The sequence below is a fragment of the Littorina saxatilis genome, linkage group LG7, assembly GCF_037325665.1.
Source record: "Littorina saxatilis isolate snail1 linkage group LG7, US_GU_Lsax_2.0, whole genome shotgun sequence".
NCBI lineage: Eukaryota > Metazoa > Mollusca > Gastropoda > Littorinimorpha > Littorinidae > Littorina > Littorina saxatilis.
Genome location: NC_090251.1, coordinates 51,521,784 through 51,543,125, shown reverse-complemented (window position 1 = coordinate 51,543,125; position 21,342 = coordinate 51,521,784). Strand labels below are relative to the sequence as shown.

General features: G+C 42.5%; 1 protein-coding gene across 1 annotated transcript; it reads left to right on the top strand.

Moving 5' to 3' along the window:
- The first annotated feature begins 2,744 nt into the window (after positions 1-2,744).
- LOC138971765 (uncharacterized) lies at positions 2,745-9,619 on the top strand. Its single transcript, XM_070344568.1, has 2 exons — positions 2,745-2,915; positions 7,008-9,619. Exon 2 carries the CDS (start codon positions 7,018-7,020, stop codon positions 8,860-8,862), a length of 1,845 nt encoding a protein of 614 aa, XP_070200669.1. The 5' UTR covers positions 2,745-2,915; positions 7,008-7,017; the 3' UTR covers positions 8,863-9,619.
- The last annotated feature ends 11,723 nt before the right edge of the window (positions 9,620-21,342 follow it).

Here is a 21,342-nt window from a genome sequence, read left to right as displayed (position 1 = left end):
GTTATCGCTGAAGGATACTTTCAAGGTTGCCAGTTGGCTTGGAAACCTTTGTGACGATTGACAGAACTGTTTTACCGGAGGAGAGAGGAGGGGGTGGAGTTAATGAACTGTTTTCTTTTTCTGTTGTGTCCGACTGAAGTTCTATTCATGTCCCAAAATAGACATTAGTTCTGGGGACAGAAAAACCAAGTTAGCATAGCATAGCTGTTACAAGCAAGTTTTCAGCAGCGGGAAAATCAGCAGTTATGAATAGAGTGAGTAAATAACAGTGACTTCTTTGTTGGATGTTGGAGTTAAAAATTACAACACAGGGACGTAGCACCCGGTAGGGCATGTAGGGCGACCGCCCGACCACTTTTTCCGTAAAAAAAAAGAGAGAGAGAGAGAGAGAGAGAGAGAGAGAGAGAGAGAGAGAGAGAGAGAGAGAGAGAGAGAGAGAGAGAGAGAGAGAGAGATCTACCAACAGAACACCCCACGTAGTATTCACGCGATGGCATAAGGTCGGTTTTTTTGGGTTTTTTTTGTGTGTTAGTCTTGGTCAACTGCTGGAATAGGATGACGTCTTATTTTGACGAGAACGTCACACGTGACGAGTTCCGTCAGGCCATAAAAGTATTGGCGCCAATTTAGTGAAAATTGCTTCTTCGTCCGTCTGCTCCCATGAGAAACAATGGAGGTAAGAAATGTTTTGTATATTCTGTGTGTGAAGCTGGGGTCAGACTGAGGGGTGAGTGATTGTGTGTCAACCGTAAGTACGCCATAACAATTGAGTAACACAGTAACTTGTGGGGTTAACAGTGTCACATGAAACAACATGTAGAGAGAGAATTGAACAATGGACACAAGTGTGCATCCTGGTTGTGATGGATCGAAAACGCGCTAAAAATATTCTGACAAATCCCTCTATTTTTCAGTCATCACTCAGGCTGCCAATGTTGATGGCTGGACGGATCAATAAATTGCTTGTTTAGAAGTAAACCAGTTTGTCAATCCTTGCTTTTTAACACACTAGACAATAATGAAGACGAAAGTCATTTGAAGTAAGTGCTCATCACATTCAACGTATCGGAATTTAGATATAAATGTAAGTCGATTGATAATCACTGATACATTCACCAGCCCGTTGTTTGGTGGAGGATGGAAAGATGATTAGATGGAACTGAGCTCAGAAGGCACGAAATCGCATCATGTTTTCTTTCTTTTTTAGACCATTACAAGGGGACGGGAAGGGAGGGGGGGGCGGTAGTGTAAGCCCCATATTTCCTTAGCTGTCTCAGCATTTTGTCTTCCATTTTTTTCCGCCCTACCACTTTTATTAGGTGTGCTACGTCCCTGCAACAGCAGTGGTACTAACGGCGACGAACAAAACAAGTAGGCCTAAGGAGAAAAGGACTTAAAAGGGAGAAGGAAGAATACAAGAATAGCCCCCCCCCCCCCCCCCCCCCCCCCCGCATACTGGCACACACACACACGAAAAATACTCATTCATATCACCCTGGGCCCTCGTATGTACCCCTACCCACCCACCAACCCCCTCCACCCCCCCCCCTCCCCACACACACACACACCCCACCCCTTACACACACACCCCACACACACCCCTGGCCACCCCCCTCCCCCACCCGCCTTGGTCTCTCTCTCTCTCCATAAACAGTGTCATTTGGCGTGTAGGTTCACTTCGCGTATCATGTTGACTTGCGTACAAATCTACGTACTTGACTTTGCAGTTCAAACCTTGGGTTCAAGTTAATCACGACTCTTTATCTGTTACACGGCCACGGTTTGGCCTCGGGTATAGTACTGACAATGAACGCCGAAAGTGTATGCTTGGAAAGAAGTGAAAGCAAAGTTTCCGTTTGAAAAGTTATTGGAGAGCCAGATTTGTGTGTGTAGGGGGTCTGGGTATGTACTGTGCGTGCATGCGTACGTGCGTGCGTGACTCTGTGTGTCTGTGTGTCTATGTGTGCCCGCGTATGCGTGTGTGTGCGTGCATGTACATGTGTGTCTGCGTGTGCATGTGTGTGTCTGCGCGTGTTTGTGTGATTTTTTAGTGAAAGTACATTTTCGCGAAATAATTGACGCTGTAAAAAAACATCCAGTTTCTTTTCAGAGCTCTATAAGTTCGAGACATCTATCAGCACAATTACCTTTTTCTTACACATTTTAATTAAAAGGTGTGTGTGTGTGTGGGAGGGGGGGGGGGGTTCAATGCACACAACTGGAATGTTGGCCCAGGAGAAATGAGTGCTTAATAGGCCTTTATCGTGTTCTTGTTTCTCACTACTTTAGACTCGACCAGCCTATGACCACGACAGGCAAATGCGATTCACATATTCTTTTTTTTCTCTTAAAGTGCTTGATTGGTTGGTCTGTCTTTTCATTGATTAAATGTTGCAATTCGATACATTGTAGACGGTAAATGCAAAACGAGTTCCGCACGCACGCACGCACACACACACAAATTACGCACGCACGCACACACACACGACACACACACACACACACATATACACACACAGACACACAGACACACACACACACACACACACACACACACACACACAGGTTCAACGCATTAGTTGCGCCCAAATAGTGCGCCCACCGATCCCTTCACCACCAAACACACAAAGTTCAGGCGCCTGCGTTGAGACCCATTCATGACGTCATTTTCATCGGTTGAGGCGAGTCCGTGTCCTAAACACTGATCTGCCTGTACACATCTTTCTCTCTCCGCCATTTTTGCGTTGGAGTACTTTCGAAAGTGGCATTGTTCAAAGAGAAGTGGAGTAGTTTCGCTACTTCGAGGTTGAGTTATTAAGTTTCAACACCGCCATTTTTGCTTACACGACACACCCGGTGGCTGTTTCTTCGTTTTCTTCTGTCTTCAGGCATTGTGAACTGCTTTAACGCCGCCGGTAAGTTGCGATTTACATTGTAATCTGTACTACAGCACTCGTGTGGATATTGTGTCGTTAGAACGACCTTGTTCAACTTTTAAAGACTGACAGAAGTTCAAATACCCTTTAAATTGAGATTTTAACTACAACACCGGCCCAGGCTAACTGGCTGCTCCCCCCCCCCCCCCCCACCCCCTTACTTGTTTCTTCTGTTCTGTGAGTGTGAATATTGGTAGGTAAGTTTTAATTTACTCTGTAATCTGTACTCAGTTTAGCACGGCTGTAAGTTATGGAATGTATAGAGACAACAAAGTATACGTTCCGCTGTTGTTAGAAAAGCAATGAGCACTTGCCAATGATCGACATTTCGTTAGTTTTTTTTTCTTCTAGAACCTAATGAATACTAGATTGTGCGTTATGGCGGTATGTTCTGCTTCCGTGACATATCTATAATTGGTAACGCCAGACTGCGGGACTGGGTTGGGGGACCCGGTAGCTCAGTTGTGGGAGCACTGGACTTGTGATCGGAAGGTCGCAGGTTCGAATTCGGGCCGGGACGGACAGGACACGGGTCAACTTTATGTGCAGACCTAGAGACGGAAGCCATGTCCCACCCCCGTGTCACCACAATGGCACGTAAAAGATCTTGGTCATTCTGCCATAAGTGCAGATGGCTGATACCACCTAAACACGAATAGCCTACACTTGTGTATCTCGTCAAAAGCCGTGAGGGCGTAAAACTCGAATCCTATAACCCATATCTTGTCCTTAGGAGGCGAAATATTTAGCCTGTAGGACAGTAAGCATTCTCTCTTTCCTTGACTTGGTCGATTTTGTGCAATGGTTCATCACCGAAAATGTCAGTTAAGGAAGAAACGTTTGGCTAAATAAAGCCGATCTGAGAGGGTGTCATTATTACGCATTGGCGATAACATCAGGAACTATTTATCATTTCTCTTTATAATGGTTTAACGTACCGTGAAACTCCTTGTTTCATTCGGCGATCCCTGTCAATTCGTGGTAGCAATAAGGAAATAAAGACTTAACACTGTTGATGAGTTAGGTGCGTGTGACTAGATAGTGGTAATCAGATGAACAGTCTTTGTAAGGACAATTAACACACATTATGGAAACAGGATTTAAAACCTTGCGCGCATTCAAGCGTTGAGTCAGTCAACAATGCGAAACAAATCACCTCCTCAAACATCATTGAGTGTACACGGCGAACGCTGAAATATATACACTCTTCAAAAAAAGTTAAGGATCGGTTGAAAAAACGGATCTAATTATAAAAAATTTCCAAAAAATTTAAACATCGACATAATAATTAAAAGATTAATGTGTTTGAATTAACAAATGAACAATGAGTCTTGACCTAGAATTTTGTTTGGCAGGCAGAGTTATTTCCCTTTGTGGGACTTCTCAAAAGCTTCTGCATTTTGGAAGAAAAAGGGTGTTTTTTATAGCCCCATGAAATTTGCGGAACGCATGCCAGGGCAAAAGGTTGTGATGCACGTGCTACAACAGGGTCCTGGCTATGAACATCGCTCACCAGCTTGTGTTTAAAGGTTGACACGCTGACACAATTATGCACAGTAGCAACATGCCCCCACGAAGAAAACTGAGCGATTTGGATAGAGGAAGGGCAATAGGATGGCTACAAGACGGTGTTGCTGCCAGGCAAGTGGCCCAGAGGCTTGCAGTGGCTCCCTCTGTCATCATCAGACTAAAACAGAGATTCCACGCAACTGGAAGAGTGCAGGAGCGACAACGTTCTGGTCGGCCCAGAGTCACCACACAAAGAGAGGCCATGCAACAAAGAATGGCTACGGCAAACAACATTAGGCAACGCCTACAAGCTACCACCAACACTGTTGTTAGTGGTCAGACGATCCGAAACCGCTTACACAACTTTGGCTTGCGTGCAAGGCGTCCAGTCCGAGGCGAGGAACAACCCTGACTGCTAATCACCGAGCAGCTCGCCGAGCCTGGTGCACTCAACATGTGAGGTGCCAACGTCAGCAGTGGGCTCAGGTGTTGTTTAAAGATGAGCCCCGCTTTTGCTTGGAACCTGCTGATGGTCGCATCCGAGTGTGGAGGCGTCGCGGAGAGCGCTTCGCAGAAGGCGCTGTTCGGGAACGATAGCGTTTTGGCGGAGGCTCTGTGATGGTCTGGGGAGGGATCAGCACACGTCTAAGGACACCTCTGTACCATGTGGTGGGCAACTTGACCGGTGTCCGCTACCAGAATGAGATCCTGCAACCCCTGGTCGTTCCAGCCCTCCAAGCGATCGGCCCTCGTGCGATTCTTCAGGATGACAACGCACCTCCCCATCGCCCTGCAGCTGTAAACACCTTCATCCAGCAGGCCAGGGTCAACAGGATGTTGTTGCCAGCCAACAGCCCGGACCTGAACCCCATAGAGCACATGTGGGACGAGCTTTGTCGTCGGGTACAGCAACATCACCTTCCTCCTGCCAATCTGGGTCAACTGCTGCAATGGCTCCAGCAGGAGTGGAATGTAGTTCCCAGAGCATGCATATATGCAACCTGATCCAATCCATGCGTCAACGATGTGTTGAATGCCTGGCACACAACGGAGGGCACACGCGTAATTGACACTAATTCACATTGTGGTGAATTCCCTTTTCGAGGGTTGTCACGTTTGACACACTCTAGCTAAATTGTCGCTGCCGCGTTCGATCTTTGCTTTGTTCGTCATTACTCCTTGGTTGTTCAATTATATAATTTTAAAAAAACGAAAGAATTCGGTCTTGTCTGTTTTGTGTGGCGTGCTTGTAAAAAAGTGATCCTTAACTTTTTTTTGAAGAGTGTATATGTTCCGGCCGTCAAAAACATTGGACTATACACATTCCCTTCGTTTATAGTGTGGTTTTCATAGTGTGGGTTTATTTCTCTGGAAATGTTTGCCTGACGTATAATGACTCCGGTTTTTATGATAATTAATAGTGTAAAAGAATGTCTTCATAAACAATGTCTCAAACAATGGAGAGAGAAAAACAACTCAAAGTAGTAATTTGTAAATCAGGCTGCCAAAGTCCGGAAATTTAAAGTCTATTTCACATTTTAAGTATCTTCTTCTTCTTCTTGTCCTTCGCTGTTAGATTGTCAGTCCGGACTGCAAGGCGAAACGTGCTGTCCTCTCCAAGTCCTCTCTGGGGCCGTATAGCTTCTTTTGTAGCGCTGTCTCCTCTGGCCAGATGGTGTCCCTCAGAGCACTGTGGTATGGACAAGCCTGCAGGATGTGCTCTGCTGTCTGATTCTTGCCACACGGACATAAGGGGGAGGGAACATTTTAAGTATGAAACATAATCAATTTCGCGAGTAAGTAAAGTTTTATTATTTCACTCAAAATGGAGCAAAATGACTGTCTGTTTTTGCCAGTTAATCGCTTTTACACATCAAGCACGAAATATGCTGTGGCTGTCTACTCTTCCCTGACCCTAGCAAGTCCAAGTGTCGTGTTGCATCGGCGTTAAACTTCTGTTAGGGTGTGTACAAGCATCCGTTTCACTTGAAGGAAAAATACATGCACGCCCTCGTTTCCGAAACTGACGGGCTTCTCCGCTTTGCCACAAAACACAACGAGGATGGAAATAATACACACAGAGACACACATATACACATGGAGAAACAGACAACTACGGAGAGAGCCTGTTTACTTTGAAGCAAATTTGTGAAAAAGCGATCGTTTTTGCTTCAGAAAAAAAATTTGTAACAATTACTAAGTGTTCAAGAGTCGTATGACGGAGACATAATGATAAAAGTTAACGAGACTCGAATTTCATCATTTTGGTGGTGTTGATTTCGTTTTCTAGCTAGTACGTGTGTTTGTGTTTTGTTTTGTTTTGGTTTTTAAATGTATCTATTCATTGGTGTATGTGTGTTTTTCATTTTTATTTTTTAAATCTGTGTGATTAGTGCGTATAGTCTGAAAAACATTTTTTTACTGATGCTTCATTTCTTTATTCTTTCAGACAAATTACAAAAGGCTTGGTGTGTAATTGTTTGTATCCTGAATGTGTTTGGTGCCCTAATAGTTCAAGGAACAAATTCGTTGATGTTTTATTTCCTTTCCCTTTTTTTTCAGGCTGATAAAAATGGCGTGGCGCATCGTCTTCATTGGGGTGGTGTGGCTAGCAAGCTACAGTGATGGAGAGAAGCTCTTTCCCAAACCCTCACTGACGCAACACAGATCAAGGGTCCTGAAGTTGGAATGTCAACCACCAGAAGACACCACAAGTTGGCAAGATGTTTACGACATCAGAGTCTTCGTCTGCCTTCGGGCACCGCACTTCGACACTTGTGTGAATCACACAGTGGCCAACATAACGTCAGCAATGAAGAAACCGAGACGCGGCTCAGTGCTGCCGTCCATTGCAAAGGTCACCTTTTCAGGCAGCTGGATGCCCGCAGGATCTCCTACTCTGACTGTCGAGACGCCATTCTCCAGCCAAAACTACGGCGTCTATTACTGCGCTGCTGAGTACGACAGCTCAGAAGGCATTCGGAAATATTCAGCGGGACTCTCTGTGGACGATTCCAGCGACACACGCCGGTCGCCGCTTAAGCGAGATAGATTTGAGGTTCAAATCTTCAAGGCACATGCTGTGAACGTGACCTGGCGTCCTCCCGACGACTCTGAGTTTCTGGAGGGGAGAGTGACAAGGTCGTTTGTGGACAGAGAGGGAAAGGTCACGACCGCCCCAAGGTCACTGTTCATGGCGACAGCCACCAACAAGGACGTTGTCTTCGACAAGGCGGGAGTTTTGTTGACTCAGTTCCAGCCTCCGTCCTCAACTGGGCCAAACTATACCATGAGTGTGTACGTGGATAGCCAGAAGTGTACTCCGTTCTGTCGTTATTCATGCAGTGTCCCGTATCACGCCTGCTGGGGTGAGGATGCTCACTTCTGTGAGTGCATTCATGGAGAAAACGTTGTTTCAACCACTGCAAGCATTGAGAGCTCAGAGAAGTCGGTGACTGCAACCACGGAGCCTGTGTATTACTCAGTGGCTTCCAGCACTGGCTTGTGTGCGGGTGATATAGCTGCCATCTTCCTTGCCGTTTTCATCATTGCTTGCTTTGTTGCGGTGATAGTTTTGATTTTCTTGTTAAGACGCGGAAAACTTCAAGATTTCAGGAACTGGCTAGGTGGTCTGGTGCGTGCTAAAGAAAGGAAAAAAGAAACTAACTGCGGTGAAAAGAAAGGAAAGGAGCAGACAAAAAAGGACATAGGGGCCACCAACCAGCAATATACAGAAGCTCACGCAAAGCCTGAACAAGAATCATTGATAGTTGACATACCACCAGAGGAGGACCGCCCGCAGTCGTCGAAAAGAAAATATCAACAAAATGGCCAACCTGATTCCGCTGGTGGCGCGGAGGCTCCAGAACCACCAGAGGAGGACCGCCTTCAGTCGTCGAAAAGAAAATATCAACAAAATGGCCAACCTGATTCCGCTGGTGGCGCGGAGGCTCCTGACACTCGAGTAGAGAACGAAGAGGACCTCGCCGATTTGGAAAGAATTGCATCAGTGCGTGGTCCAGAAATCCAACCTACATCACTTGGCACGCTGGATAGATCGGACGGACCGGAAGGACCAGTGGATGAAGGAACATCGCGTTTGAGCAAGCAAAATGCTGGACACAGACCGAGCAGTGGACAAGGAAGCGTGGCCATTCCTGCTCCTACTTCCACACCTTCCCCCCAACCTGGGTCAGCTGCTGTCGTTCAAGCCACTGTTCATGAAAGTCCCTCTGCTGATCGGAATCAAGCAGGCAGGCCGACCCTGGCCCTGGGGGGAAATGAAGACCAACCACAGCCTGACCACGAGAATGTTGATTACTCGATAAATTCGCAGAGCAACGTGAACCTTCGAAAAAACCTAAAAACGACATCAGAATCAGCGTCTGTTCCTTTGCTAGAGAAGGACAGGCAATAAACGTGTCACACTGTTACCCACAAGCCTTCGTTACTGTACAAACAGTTGGGCTCACCATCTCAGAGCTGGCCAGGACTGTACATGGATTAAGACCATCCCTCCCTTTGGTCACATACCAAACATTAACAGCCTTGATACTCGCTGTGCACAAATGGATTTATTTTCATTACATTTTTCGGTACAGTGCAGTCAGTCACAAGTATGGTCACACGTAGGGAGATTATGAAACTTTGGTTCTTTTACATTCAGCATTGTACAGTGGCGTTTTCCTTCATCAACAGTGTTAGAGGCATCATCCTTGAAACCATCGCAACTGACGTTGACTTTCTGGAAGGTTCGTTGCGTCGGGATAGCCGTATTCGGCCAGCAAGGACTCAGTCTCAAAGTCTCGGTAAAAACTGTGCGTTCAGTTTTCATGTGTTACGTTGACAGAATGTTTAATTTACTATTTAAACGAGCCGTTACATGTATGCCAAAAATTATGCTTGTTAGTGGGTTAAATTTGTTTTTAATCATTTCCTTTGGTTCAGTTTTGTTGTCCATGGTTGCCATCCACTCTGTAAGCCTATATTCCGTTTAAATGAATGCTTTGTGTGAAAAACAAATCTGCTAGCTTGTGAGACAGATTTTGTAAACTGTGGACATGTAGGCTACTTGTAAACACTAAGACATGACATTTTAAAGCAAAACTTTGATTTGATATATAGGTCAGCATTAATAAGTAAGGCAGCTATAGAGGACATTGAGAGAAAGAGCTAGTGTGTGTATGCGCGCGTGTCAGTGTGTGCGGGTATGTGTGTGTGCGAGCGTGCGTTCGTGTGTGCATGCTTGTGTGTGTGTGTGTGTGTGTGTGTGTGTGTGTGTGTGTGTACTGTCTGGTTGGCCAGTACTGTCTGGTCAAATGGGTCAAAATAGCCATTTCTGCACTTTCACTGCTTGTGGAAGACAGTTCAAATACTCCAATGATACGAGTGATAAATATCAAGCCTACCGACAAACTGCCACATTTTCGCGTTTCGTTACATTTTCATTTTTATATAATTTTCTCAAGCAATGGGAACTACCGGGGATTCCCCTTTTACGCGCGCGTCATGAAGCTCGGCTACAAAATGCACGTGTCGCTATTTTTCATCTGTGCCCTGCTTGTAGCGTTTTGTGGCGAAAGAGGACTTGCGGCAGACAAAGAGGACGAGAAGAAAGTAAGCCGGTATACACATATATGCAATTGTGGCAAACTATCATTCATTGAATGTGTTGCATTGTAGTGATCTAGTTCCGTTTTTCCTTTTTGTCCCCCCCCCCCCTCCACCAGCCCCCACCCCCAACACACACACACACACACACACACACACACACACACACAGCCACAATTATTGCCACAATTCACACATGCCATTATCACTACGTCTCAATAGAACTACGTGTCGATATCACTATTTTTTTGAAAACCCATGTACTGTAGCGCTACGTGTCGATAGCACTACACTACATGTTCAAACGGCAGACACTTCCCTTTGTGTGTGCGTGTGAGTGTGTATATATATTGTCTGCATGGCTGTCTGACGGATCTGTATGTCTGTCTGTCTCTGTCTCTCTCTCTCTGTCTCTCTCTCTGTCTCTCTCTCTCTGTCTCTGTCTCTCTCTGAAATGCAGTTCTTCGAAAACATTCTTATAAGAAAGGCAAGAGTTCCAAGGAAACATGGAAAGCCATTAATCTTTTAACTAATAAATGTGTAAAGACCACATCATGGAACGAAAACGATATTTCGCCAGATGAAATTAATAATCACTTCTGTTCAGTTGCAAGTAAAGTAATAAAAACTGACAAATCCGATTAAAACAATTTACACATTTTGCGCAAGTACTGTGACACCAAAATTAAACACGAGGCACAAGTTATACCTTTTTTGTCAGTCTCCAAAGTATATAATTCTCTAACTCACTTGAAAGAAAGTAGCACAAAGGGAACTGATGAAATAGACAGCAAAATTCTTAGATTATCAGCCCCACATATAGCGGAATCTCTAACGTATATTTACAATCTCTGTATTGAAAAAAGTGTTTATCCCAAAGCTTTCAAGGAAGCTAAAGTGATCCCCCTCTTTAAGGCAGGTGATAAAACAGATCCCTCAAATTTTAGACCGATATCCGTTTTACCAGTATTGTCAAAACTACTGGAAAAACATGTCAATGACCATATTATGATATACTTTACATCAAACAATTTGTTTCATGAAACACAGTCTGGTTTTAGACCTAAACACTTGTGCCATACGGCACTGACAGAACTGGTGGACTCTTGGTTATCAAAAATCAACTCTAATAAGTTATGTGGAGCACTGTTTATGGACTTTGCAAAGGCATTTGATGTTATTGATCACGCCCTCCTTTTGCGGAAACTTTCCATTTATAGACTACCACAGCCCACACAGACTTTTATAGCCTCTTTTTTGTCGGGAAGAACACAAAAAGTTACCTTTAACAGTTCGAGCTCTGAAGCAATGCCAATTTTATATGGGGTCCCACAAGGCTCGGTCCTCGGACCTTTATTATTTTCTGTCTACATCAATGACTTACCATTACACATATCCTTTATCAGCTGTACAGAGAGGACAGTTTCTTGTCGTTTGGTTTGGTGCGTACCGAAACTTGTGAGCGTTGATTTCGGATACCCCTGCGCGGAAACGAGTAAGAGCAACTCTGTACTTAATATCTTCGATTAATTCAATGTATTTCTCTTTTTCCAAGCATGTTTTGTAACAATTATAAATGTCGAAACGTTCACTGCATTCTAAAAAGGAGAACCATTCTTGACCAAAACGATCGTGTAAACGTCTTTTAAACTCTTGTAAGAAACACTTCTCATTCCGTACATCCACACAGCAGCAAAACCATTACAACATAAAAGACTCTGCACATGTGAGACCCAATTTGTGTGGCCCTTCGATGCCAAATTACATAAAGCTTTATATGCAATCTTGGAATATCTTGAATCAGGTTGCTTCAGCAGTGTAAACCAGTATTTCACACATCTGACTGCAGAGTTAATATACAGCGGATGTCTTCCCAATTCACCATACACAATGTTGTTTTGAGTTCGAATTGTCACTTTTAGAAACTTTTTACACGCAAACAGGTGGACCCTTTCCACAGAGTCATACTTTCCATATCCCCATAGCTCTGAACCATACAAGAGCATAGGGGCGATCCGTGCGTCAAACAGTTTGAAAAACACCTTTGCCGAATGGCAGCAAAGTCTGTTCAGTAATCTAACGATTTCGATCACTCCCTTTTTCGCCATGGTTGTCTTTGTTTCTACTGCAATGTTCCAGCTCAGTTGGGTGGAAAGGGTTACACCGAGATACTAGTAAGTTCACAACTGTTAGTGTGTTGAGCTGGTGGTCGCGTTTCTATGCTGTGTCTATTAGCATCACTATGCTGGATGTATGGTTCTATTTTTCTCATGCCTGTGTCGATTATGGGTAATGGTTCTGTTTGCTCGCCGATGTATTGTCCAGAGTTTGGTTGTATCACTACTGCCTTTGTGGGCTGTCTCCCAATGTTTGCAATTTTTGTTAAAAAACTCCTGGTCTTACTGCCTCGACCTGTTGCTGTGCTCTTCTGCTCGATTTGTGAGAAATGGCTGCTTACATGCATATATATATTTGTGTATTTGTGTTGAATGTGGTCAGGGCTGCTTACATGCATATATATTTGTGTATTTGTGTTGAATGTGGATGGTCTACAATACACTTTTTGCGCTTGATCAATATAGTTATTTGGATGAAAAAGTATAATGGTTTTTGTGTTTGATCACAATGGTAGTCCATGAAGAGTTAAAAATTTGTTCCTTTAATGTAAATGGACTTGGAGACTTCAAGAAAAAGAAAGATGTGTTTGACTTTTTAAGACAGCAGAATGGAAATGTTTTCTTGCTACAAGAAACGCACTGGAAAAGTCACCAAGAAAATTGGATTAGGTCACAGTGGGGCTATGAATGTATTGTTGCTGGTAATGATTCTGCAAGTAGAGGTGTTGCTGTATTGTTTAAAAATAATTTTGATTATAAGATTCATAATATTGTCAAAGATGATGATGGAAGGTATATTTTGATTGATATTGAGATTTTGAAAAAACGTCTGACCCTTGCAAATGTTTATGGCCCAAGTAATGCTGATTGTCCTGGTTTTTTTTACAAACTGTTTGAGAGAATTGTGCAGATGGATAATGAGTTAATTATTATCGGAGGTGATTGGAATGTTGTTATAAACCCCAATGTTGATACAAACTACCCGGCCAAATCTTATAAAGTCAATAGTAGGAGAAAAGTTGTTGATTTTATGGAGCAGTATGATCTCATTGACATATATAGAGCCTTACATGCTAATGTGAGACAGTATACATGGAGGCGGTTTCATAGTTCACAGCGAAGCAGACTTGATTATTTCCTTGTGTCAGAGCAGTTAGGTTTTGAGATTGTGAAAGCGGATATTACACCAGGTTACTACTCTGATCACTCAATTGTTGGAGTAAGTTTTAGAACTGATGTTGTTAAACGTGATAGACCCTTTTGGAAGTTTAATAATTCACTGTTGACAGACATGGAATTTGTAAATATAGTGAAGAAGGTTATTGTTGATGTAAAGATACAATATGCTTTACCTGTTTATAATGTGGACAATATTGACTTGATTGACGATGATGATTTACAGCTATTGATTGATGATCAGTTGTTTTTTGAGATGTTGTTGATGGAAATAAGAGGTAGATGCATTTCATATTCCTCATATAAAAAAAAGGAAAGTAACAGAAAAGAAAAAGATCTTCTTTCTCAAATATACACTTTGGAAAGTAACTTGACAGAGTATAATATTCAACTTTTAGAGCAAACACGACAGGAGTTAAGTCAAATAAGGCAGAAAAAAGTGGATGGTATGATAATTAGATCCCGTGCGAAGTGGATTGGAGAAGGGGAAAAAAATACAAAATATTTTTGTAATTTGGAGAAAAGACAGTTTGTCCAGAAGTCCATGTGTTTTTTGCAGAAAGATGATGGTGAAGTTATTCATGATAATGCTTTAATTGTTAAGGAAGCACAGACTTTTTATGAGGAGTTATATACTTCAAGAGAAGCCGAACTGGTAAATCAAGAGATTGATGAAAACCTGGCTCATCCTGTATTAACAGATGCTGAGAGTAAACAATTGGAAGGTAGACTTACTCAATGTGAGCTACTCAAAGCTGTGAAAAAATTAAACAACGACAAAAGCCCAGGATCAGACGGGTACACTGCGGAATTCTTCAAGTTTTTCTATTCTGACTTAGGAAAGTTTATGTTACGGTCTATAAATTGTGGATTTGAGAAAGGAGAAATGTCAGTGACTCAGAGACAGGGCGTTATAGTATGTATTCCAAAGGAAGGGAAAAATAAAACACTTTTGAAAAATTGGAGACCAATTACTCTGTTAAATACGGTCTATAAGATTGCATCAACGTGCATTGCAGAACGGTTTAAACGTGTTTTGCCAAATCTGATTCATGATGATCAAAAAGGCTTCTTGAAAGGAAGATATATTGGTGAAAACGTCAGATTAATATATGATACCCTGTTCTACTCAAATAAACATAATATACCTGGCCTACTTTTGATGGTCGACTTTGAAAAGGCTTTCGACAGTGTTGCCTGGTCATTTATTGAAAAATCTTTGAGCAAATTTAACTTTGGAAATGACATGAAACGATGGATTTTTACTTTTTATTGCAAAATTAAGTCCTGTGTTTCAGTCAATGGTCGGTATTCAGCATGGTTTAATGTAGGTCGAGGCACCCGGCAAGGGGATCCGCTGTCACCTTATCTATTTTTGATTTGTGCTGAAATATTGTCTCTTATGGTACGCCAGAACAAAAAGATTGGTGGTATGAATATTCTTGGCGAAAATATTTTATTGTCACAATTCGCTGACGATACCAGTCTGTTTCTTGATGGTACAGAGCAATCTTTTTGCGAAAGTATAAAAGTGTTACAACATTTTGCATCACTGTCAGGTCTGAGAATGAACTATGATAAAACAATTGTAGTTTGGTTAGGACCTTTAAAGTTTAGCAAAAGAAGATTTTTGCCTGATATGAATTTTACCTGGAACCCGGATAATTTTAAAGCACTTGGCGTTATTTTTTCGGTGAATATATCCGAGGTTGTTTTTCTTAACTATAGAAATAAGTTAAAGGAAATTCAAAAACTTCTGAATTCATGGACCAGAAGGAACCTGACACCTTTTGGTAAAATAACAGTCCTAAAAACCTTGGCTATTTCCAAATTGACACATTTGTTTACTAATTTACCTGATCCAGATGAACAGTTTATGATGGAGTTAAATAATATTTTTTTCAAATTTCTTTGGGATGGAAAAAGAGATAAAATTAAAAGAAGTACGGTCACCCAACCCTATGAAGATGGAGGATTAAAGATGGTTGACGTGAAAAGTTTTCTGTCATCTCTAAAAATCGTTTGGTTAAAAAGAGTTGATGGCCTTACTGGATTAATATCAAGATTACTGTTTAAAGCATGTCCATCTGTTACAACAATTAATATGAGAGGAGAGGAATTTGCAAATGTTTTGATGCAGAGAATGGAAAACCCGTTTTGGACCAATGTTTTTAAACATTATAAGAAACTACATGGAAAATGTGACCCTATAACCTTTAACGATTTTGTATCAGAATGTTTACATTATAATGTTAATATTCGGAGAGATAAAAAGACAGTGTACATTCAAAATTGGATCGACAATGGAATAGCTCAGATTGGTCATATTTTGGGACAAAATGGATACTTATCCTATAATGCGTTTAAAATCAAATATCCAAATGTGCGAGGCGATTTTGTATTGTATCAAGGTGTAATCCAGGCTGTTAAGAAATATCAGAGAAAAATCGGCTTAGAATTTGATAAACATTTTACTATGACAGAGCCCATTGTGTGGAAATGTATTTGTAAAGGTAAGACACAACTTATTTACAAAAAACTGATTGAACATACTACGGTCCCAAAATGTATCGAAAAATGGTCTGAATCTTTAGACTGTTTGTTAGATAAGAAGGCTATTTTTCAACATGTTTTTAAAACAACAAAAGACACTTGTCTGAGATGGTTCCAGTACCGATTATTGTACAGAATTTTGCCCACAGAAAGGTTTCTATTTTTGCGAAAAATTGTGGATACGTCATTGTGTACATTTTGTGGTAGAAATGAAGAAACCCTTTTACATATGTTTTGGGAGTGTGATAAAGTGCAGACTTTTTGGATAGAATTTGTAAATTGGCTAAAGGCGAACTGCACCCATTGCAACAATTTAAAACTGTCTAAAGAACTGGTTCTTCTTGGAGTGGCGAACAATGTAGTCACCGATAAAGCTTTTGATGTGTTATTAATCTGTGCCAAACACCATGTATATATTTCCAAAATGAACAAAAAGACCCCTCATTTTCAGACATTTAGTAGAAACTTTAAGCAAAGATTTATTTGTGAAAAGTATAACGCAGTTGTGAATAATACAGTAGATAAATTCTACAAGGATTGGCGCCTGTATATGCACGTTTTGATGTAACCCTTAGGTTTTTTTATTCTTAAAACCTTTTGATAATGCGACCACCAAACCACTGAACATCCCCCCCTCCCCATTCCATCCTCCCACCCCATGTATGTTGTAATTGTCCAAGTGTGTTTTTCTGTTATATGATTCTGTCCTTTCGGTTAGGTGATGTCCTGTAATGTACAGCATATACATGTAAAAAAAAAAAAATGTACAAAAAGAGAATAAAAAAAAAAAAAAAAGTAAGTTCACAATCTCAAGACGATCCATTTCGTAGAACCACTTCTCTTTCTGTGCAATGTGCCCGCCCTTTCTAAAAACCATGACCTTAGTCTTTGTCAAGTTCACGTTCAGACACAGTTTATCTGGAGAGCAGCGCAGGACATTAAGCTGGTTTTGTAGGCCTACTACAGAGACAGAGAGAGAGAGAGAGAGAGAGAGAGAGAGAGAGAGAGAGAGAGGCAGACAGAGACAGAGAGAGAGAGAGGCAGACAGAGACAGAGAGAGAGAGAGAGAGGCAGACAGAGACAGAGAGAGAGAGAGGCAGACAGAGACAGAGAGAGAGAGAGAGGCAGTCAGAGAGAGAGAGAGAGAGAGGCAGACAGAGACAGAGAGAGAGAGAGAGGCAGACAGAGACAGAGAGAGAGAGAGGCAGACAGAGACAGAGAGAGAGAGAGAGGCAGACAGAGACAGAGAGAGAGAGAGGCAGACAGAGACAGAGAGAGAGAGAGGCAGACAGAGACAGAGAGAGAGAGAGAGGCAGACAGAGACAGAGAGAGAGAGAGAGGCAGACAGAGACAGAGAGAGAGAGAGGCAGACAGAGACAGAGAGAGAGAGAGAGGCAGACAGAGACAGAGAGAGAGAGAGAGGCAGACAGAGACAGAGAGAGAGAGAGGCAGACAGAGACAGAGAGAGAGAGAGAGAGAGAGAGAGAGAGGCAGACAGAGACAGAGAGAGAGAGAGAGGCAGACAGAGACAGAGACAGAGACAGACTGACAGACAGACAGGGAGAGAGAGAGAGATAGGCAGACAGAGACAGAGAGAGGCAGAAAGATAGAGGCAGACAGAGAGAGGCAGACAGAGAGAGGCAGACAGAGAGAGGCAGAAAGAGAGAGGCAGACAGAGAGAGGCAGACAGAGAGAGGCAGACAGAGAGAGACAGACAGAGAGTGAGTGAGCGAGTGAGCAAGAGAGAGAGAGAGGGGGAGGCAGAGAGAGAGAGAGTGAGTGAGCGAGCGAGTGAGCAAGAGAGAGAGAGAGATAGGGGGGGGCAGAGAGAGAGACAGAGTGAGCGAGCGAGTGAGCAAGAGAGAGATAGACACACACACACACACACACACACACACACACACACACACACATACTGAAACACACACACACTGAAACAGACACACACACGCACACACATATACACACACAAACCAGAAGGAGTGAGAGCGAGAGAACAAATGAGACAGAGAAGTCGTCAGTAAGTAGTGGTATTGACACGTAGCGATAATGACACGTGGCGCGACAAGATGTAGTGCTGTCGACACGTAGTGATAATGAACGAATCATAGCAACTCATAGACAAATTATTTGTAGCACTAATCAACGTAGCGATAGCGGCACGTATCACAAATGACACGTAGGACAAATGACACGTAGCACAAATGACACGTAGCGCTAGCGATACGCACCCGATTCTGGCGCGTTGTCACCAAGAACGTTAAAAAAACACAGGATATCATCATGATGCCTCTACAAAACCAGGTCTAGGAACTCTTCATCTAAAAGTCAGTCAGTTAACCTCCTCAACACAATCCTCATCTTGTCCCATAGTGATTTCTGCCGCCAAAGAACATGTGGTTCTCAACTCAAAAGACCGATTTGTCGTCTTCCGGCATCTCAAACAGAATGAGGCAGAGCGATGTTAAGATATCAAATAACCAAAGGGAAGTAATCGCTCTTAATGCATACGACATGTGTAGTAGAGTAAGCGAGAGTTGTACAGAACCTGTTCTCCTGGCACCTGAGAGAATAACAAGCATTGAAATGAACAAGCGACTTTCATCCTCAAAAAAGGATAATCACTGCAAGCTCATATGCTAATCATTCTCCAAGGCACTCCAACTAACACCTACATACACAGTCATATACAAGAACCAGCTTTTATTCTCGACCGGACTTAGTCCTTAGATCAAGACTGGTTTAAACAAAACAAACACACAAACACACACATTGTTACAGGGTTGCCTCGAAAGTATCAGTTAGAATTTCAAACAGAATGAGGCAGTGTGTTTATGAGCTTATAAGTGTGACTGGATTTGTCTAGCCTTTCTTTGTGTGTCTCCTTTTTAGGATAAAAGTTTTCCTGAGCATGTCACAGTTTTAGACTCCTTTTCATGCCTATGTACATATATATATGTATATCTATATCTATAAATATATAGAGATAGGTGACAGTGTATTTTTCGCGTGGCTATAAATTGATTCCACCTTTTCACTTTGACAGTAAGAACAACTTACGGGTGCAAGGGAAGCGTTCTGGACAGCGCAGTGACATTCTAAAAATAGTAACTTAGAAACGGGAACATGGATTGAAGCCACACGAAGGCGCAAAACACTGGAGAAGATAAGGAAGAGTTACTGGGAATGGTGAATTCGCCGGGGTGAATGGCGAGACAGAGACAGACAGCGTGGCGGTTCACCACAATCACCTTTGAAGGCGAAGTCCTGTCAAACGGGTTTGAGATTTTTAGAGCTTATTTCTTAGCCCTATATTATCTGTTGTGGCTTCTCAAATGCCAGAATATACAGACAGACAAAAGCCGCTAGACCACATCACAAACAGAACTCTACAATACACAGGTTTTTGCCCACACACACACACAAACACACAGAGAAGCCGTATATATATATATGTATATCTATATCTATAAATGTATAGAGATAGGTGAGAGTGTATTTTTCGCGTGGCTATAAATTGATTCGACCTTTTCACTTTGACAGTAAGAACAACTTACGGGTGCAAGGGAAGCGTTGTGGACAGCGCAGTGACATTCTAAAAATAGTAACTTACAAACGGGAATATGGATTGAAGCCACACGAAGGAAGGGAGATAAACGCAAAACACTGGAGAAGATAAGGAAGAGTTACTTATAATGGTGAAATGAACACAAAAACCAAAATCGGTTCAGCGCTGCGCGCTGAGAGCACGTGTTGAAATATCTCATCGATGATATTGTGTCCGGGGTGTAACTGAATACGGTGTCCAAATTTGAAAAAGATCCACCGAGAACTTTGGCGTTGTGATGTGGTGTAGCGGCTTTGGTGTGTCGGTATGGGGGCCCGGGTAGCTGAGGTGGAACCAAAATCGGTTCAGCGCTGCGCGCTGAGAGCACGTGTTGAAATATCGACCAGGTTGTGTCCTGTCCCGGGTGTACCTGAATATGCCCACCAAATTTGAAGCAGATCCATCGAGAACTTTGGCCGTGCATCGCGAACTCACACACAGACACACAGACACACAGACAGACACAAGTCGTATATATATATATAGATAGTCCCTTGATAAATGCACTAATTAGGCCTTCATCGTGTACACAAGTAGTTGTTTCGACTGCGGGAAAAAGTCGTGTGTTTTAGTTTCTCAGTCACTATACTTTAGACTTCACCAGTTAAAGACAGTTATTCCCCCCTCTGCTTCTTTACCTCTGTAAACTTGTAGGGGTAGTTATTTTTCGATAATGACCCAGCAACCAAACAAATAACGACCCAGCAACAGCCTGAATCCTCGATAGTGCAATGGGTTGAGAGGTTGTTCTGTTTCGGTACTACTTTTTGCGACTGAAAAGTTCCGAACGCTCTAATGTACGAAGTATACATCTCTGGAGCAAACAATACAAACATACCGCATTTAAATTAACAACTACAGGCCTGAACACATGAATCTCCATATAAAATCCATGAGTTCGGTTGTTTTCTGAATCTCATCTGCCGTGCTCAAGCCGTTCATCACAAGCAATTTCCCAAGGCAAGTAACTCATACTTTGTCTAGCGACAAGAGTAGTTCCCCTTCTTTTCACTCAGTTCCTTCGACAACAAACTGCAATCCGACGGTCAGTTTTCAACAATATTTCATTTAATAAACAGATCACACGCAACCAAATGCACACATCTCATCAATTTAAACAACATAAAGGGGTTTCATACACTATTTTCCCCAGAAAACTGAACTTCATACAGTTTTTAACGTTGGAACACGGGTGCAAAAGTTCGTCTGCTAGTCCCATTTGACTAAAAAACGATACCTAAGCGATACCAAAACATATACAGAACACACAATATCTGCCTTTGCCGCCACAGCAGAATAACAGCATATCTGTGTACTTGATTTTAGCCCAAAATAGGAAAACTGACAAGAAGTGTTAACAGAATGGAATGATTTGCACGGAACTATACAACCGCGCATTAATCGATCGCCTGCGCAGGTTGACTGGTTGAGAGAATAGGATTCGATCAAACTTTCGCAAAAAAACTCCTCTTTTCTTTGAATAACTGAAGAAAGGAGGAATAAAGAGGTTACACACCTCGTCTCAGTGATTATAAAAAATAATGGTCTCAGTTCGCGGTCATGAAAAAGCTCGCTAAAGCTCGCATTTTTCATGATCCGCTAACTTCGACCATTATTTTTGATAATCACTGAGACTCGGCATGTAACTTCTACGTACAACTACATGCGATTCAACTTTCTTTATACAGTTCTTAAATGGTTGGTCTGTTTGATTAATTGTTGCAGTTCGATAGTGGGTGTTTCCTTGGTCTTCTAAGCTTTTCTCTTTGAACTGCCGTGGATTTGCACGCACGCACGCACACACACACCCAGGTTCAACGCACTGGTTGTCCAA

Excerpts from the sequence above, each read along its gene's own strand:
- LOC138971765 (XM_070344568.1), top strand. The coding sequence starts at position 7,018 with ATGGCGTGGCGCATCGTCTTCATTGGGGTGGTGTGGCTAGCAAGCTAC.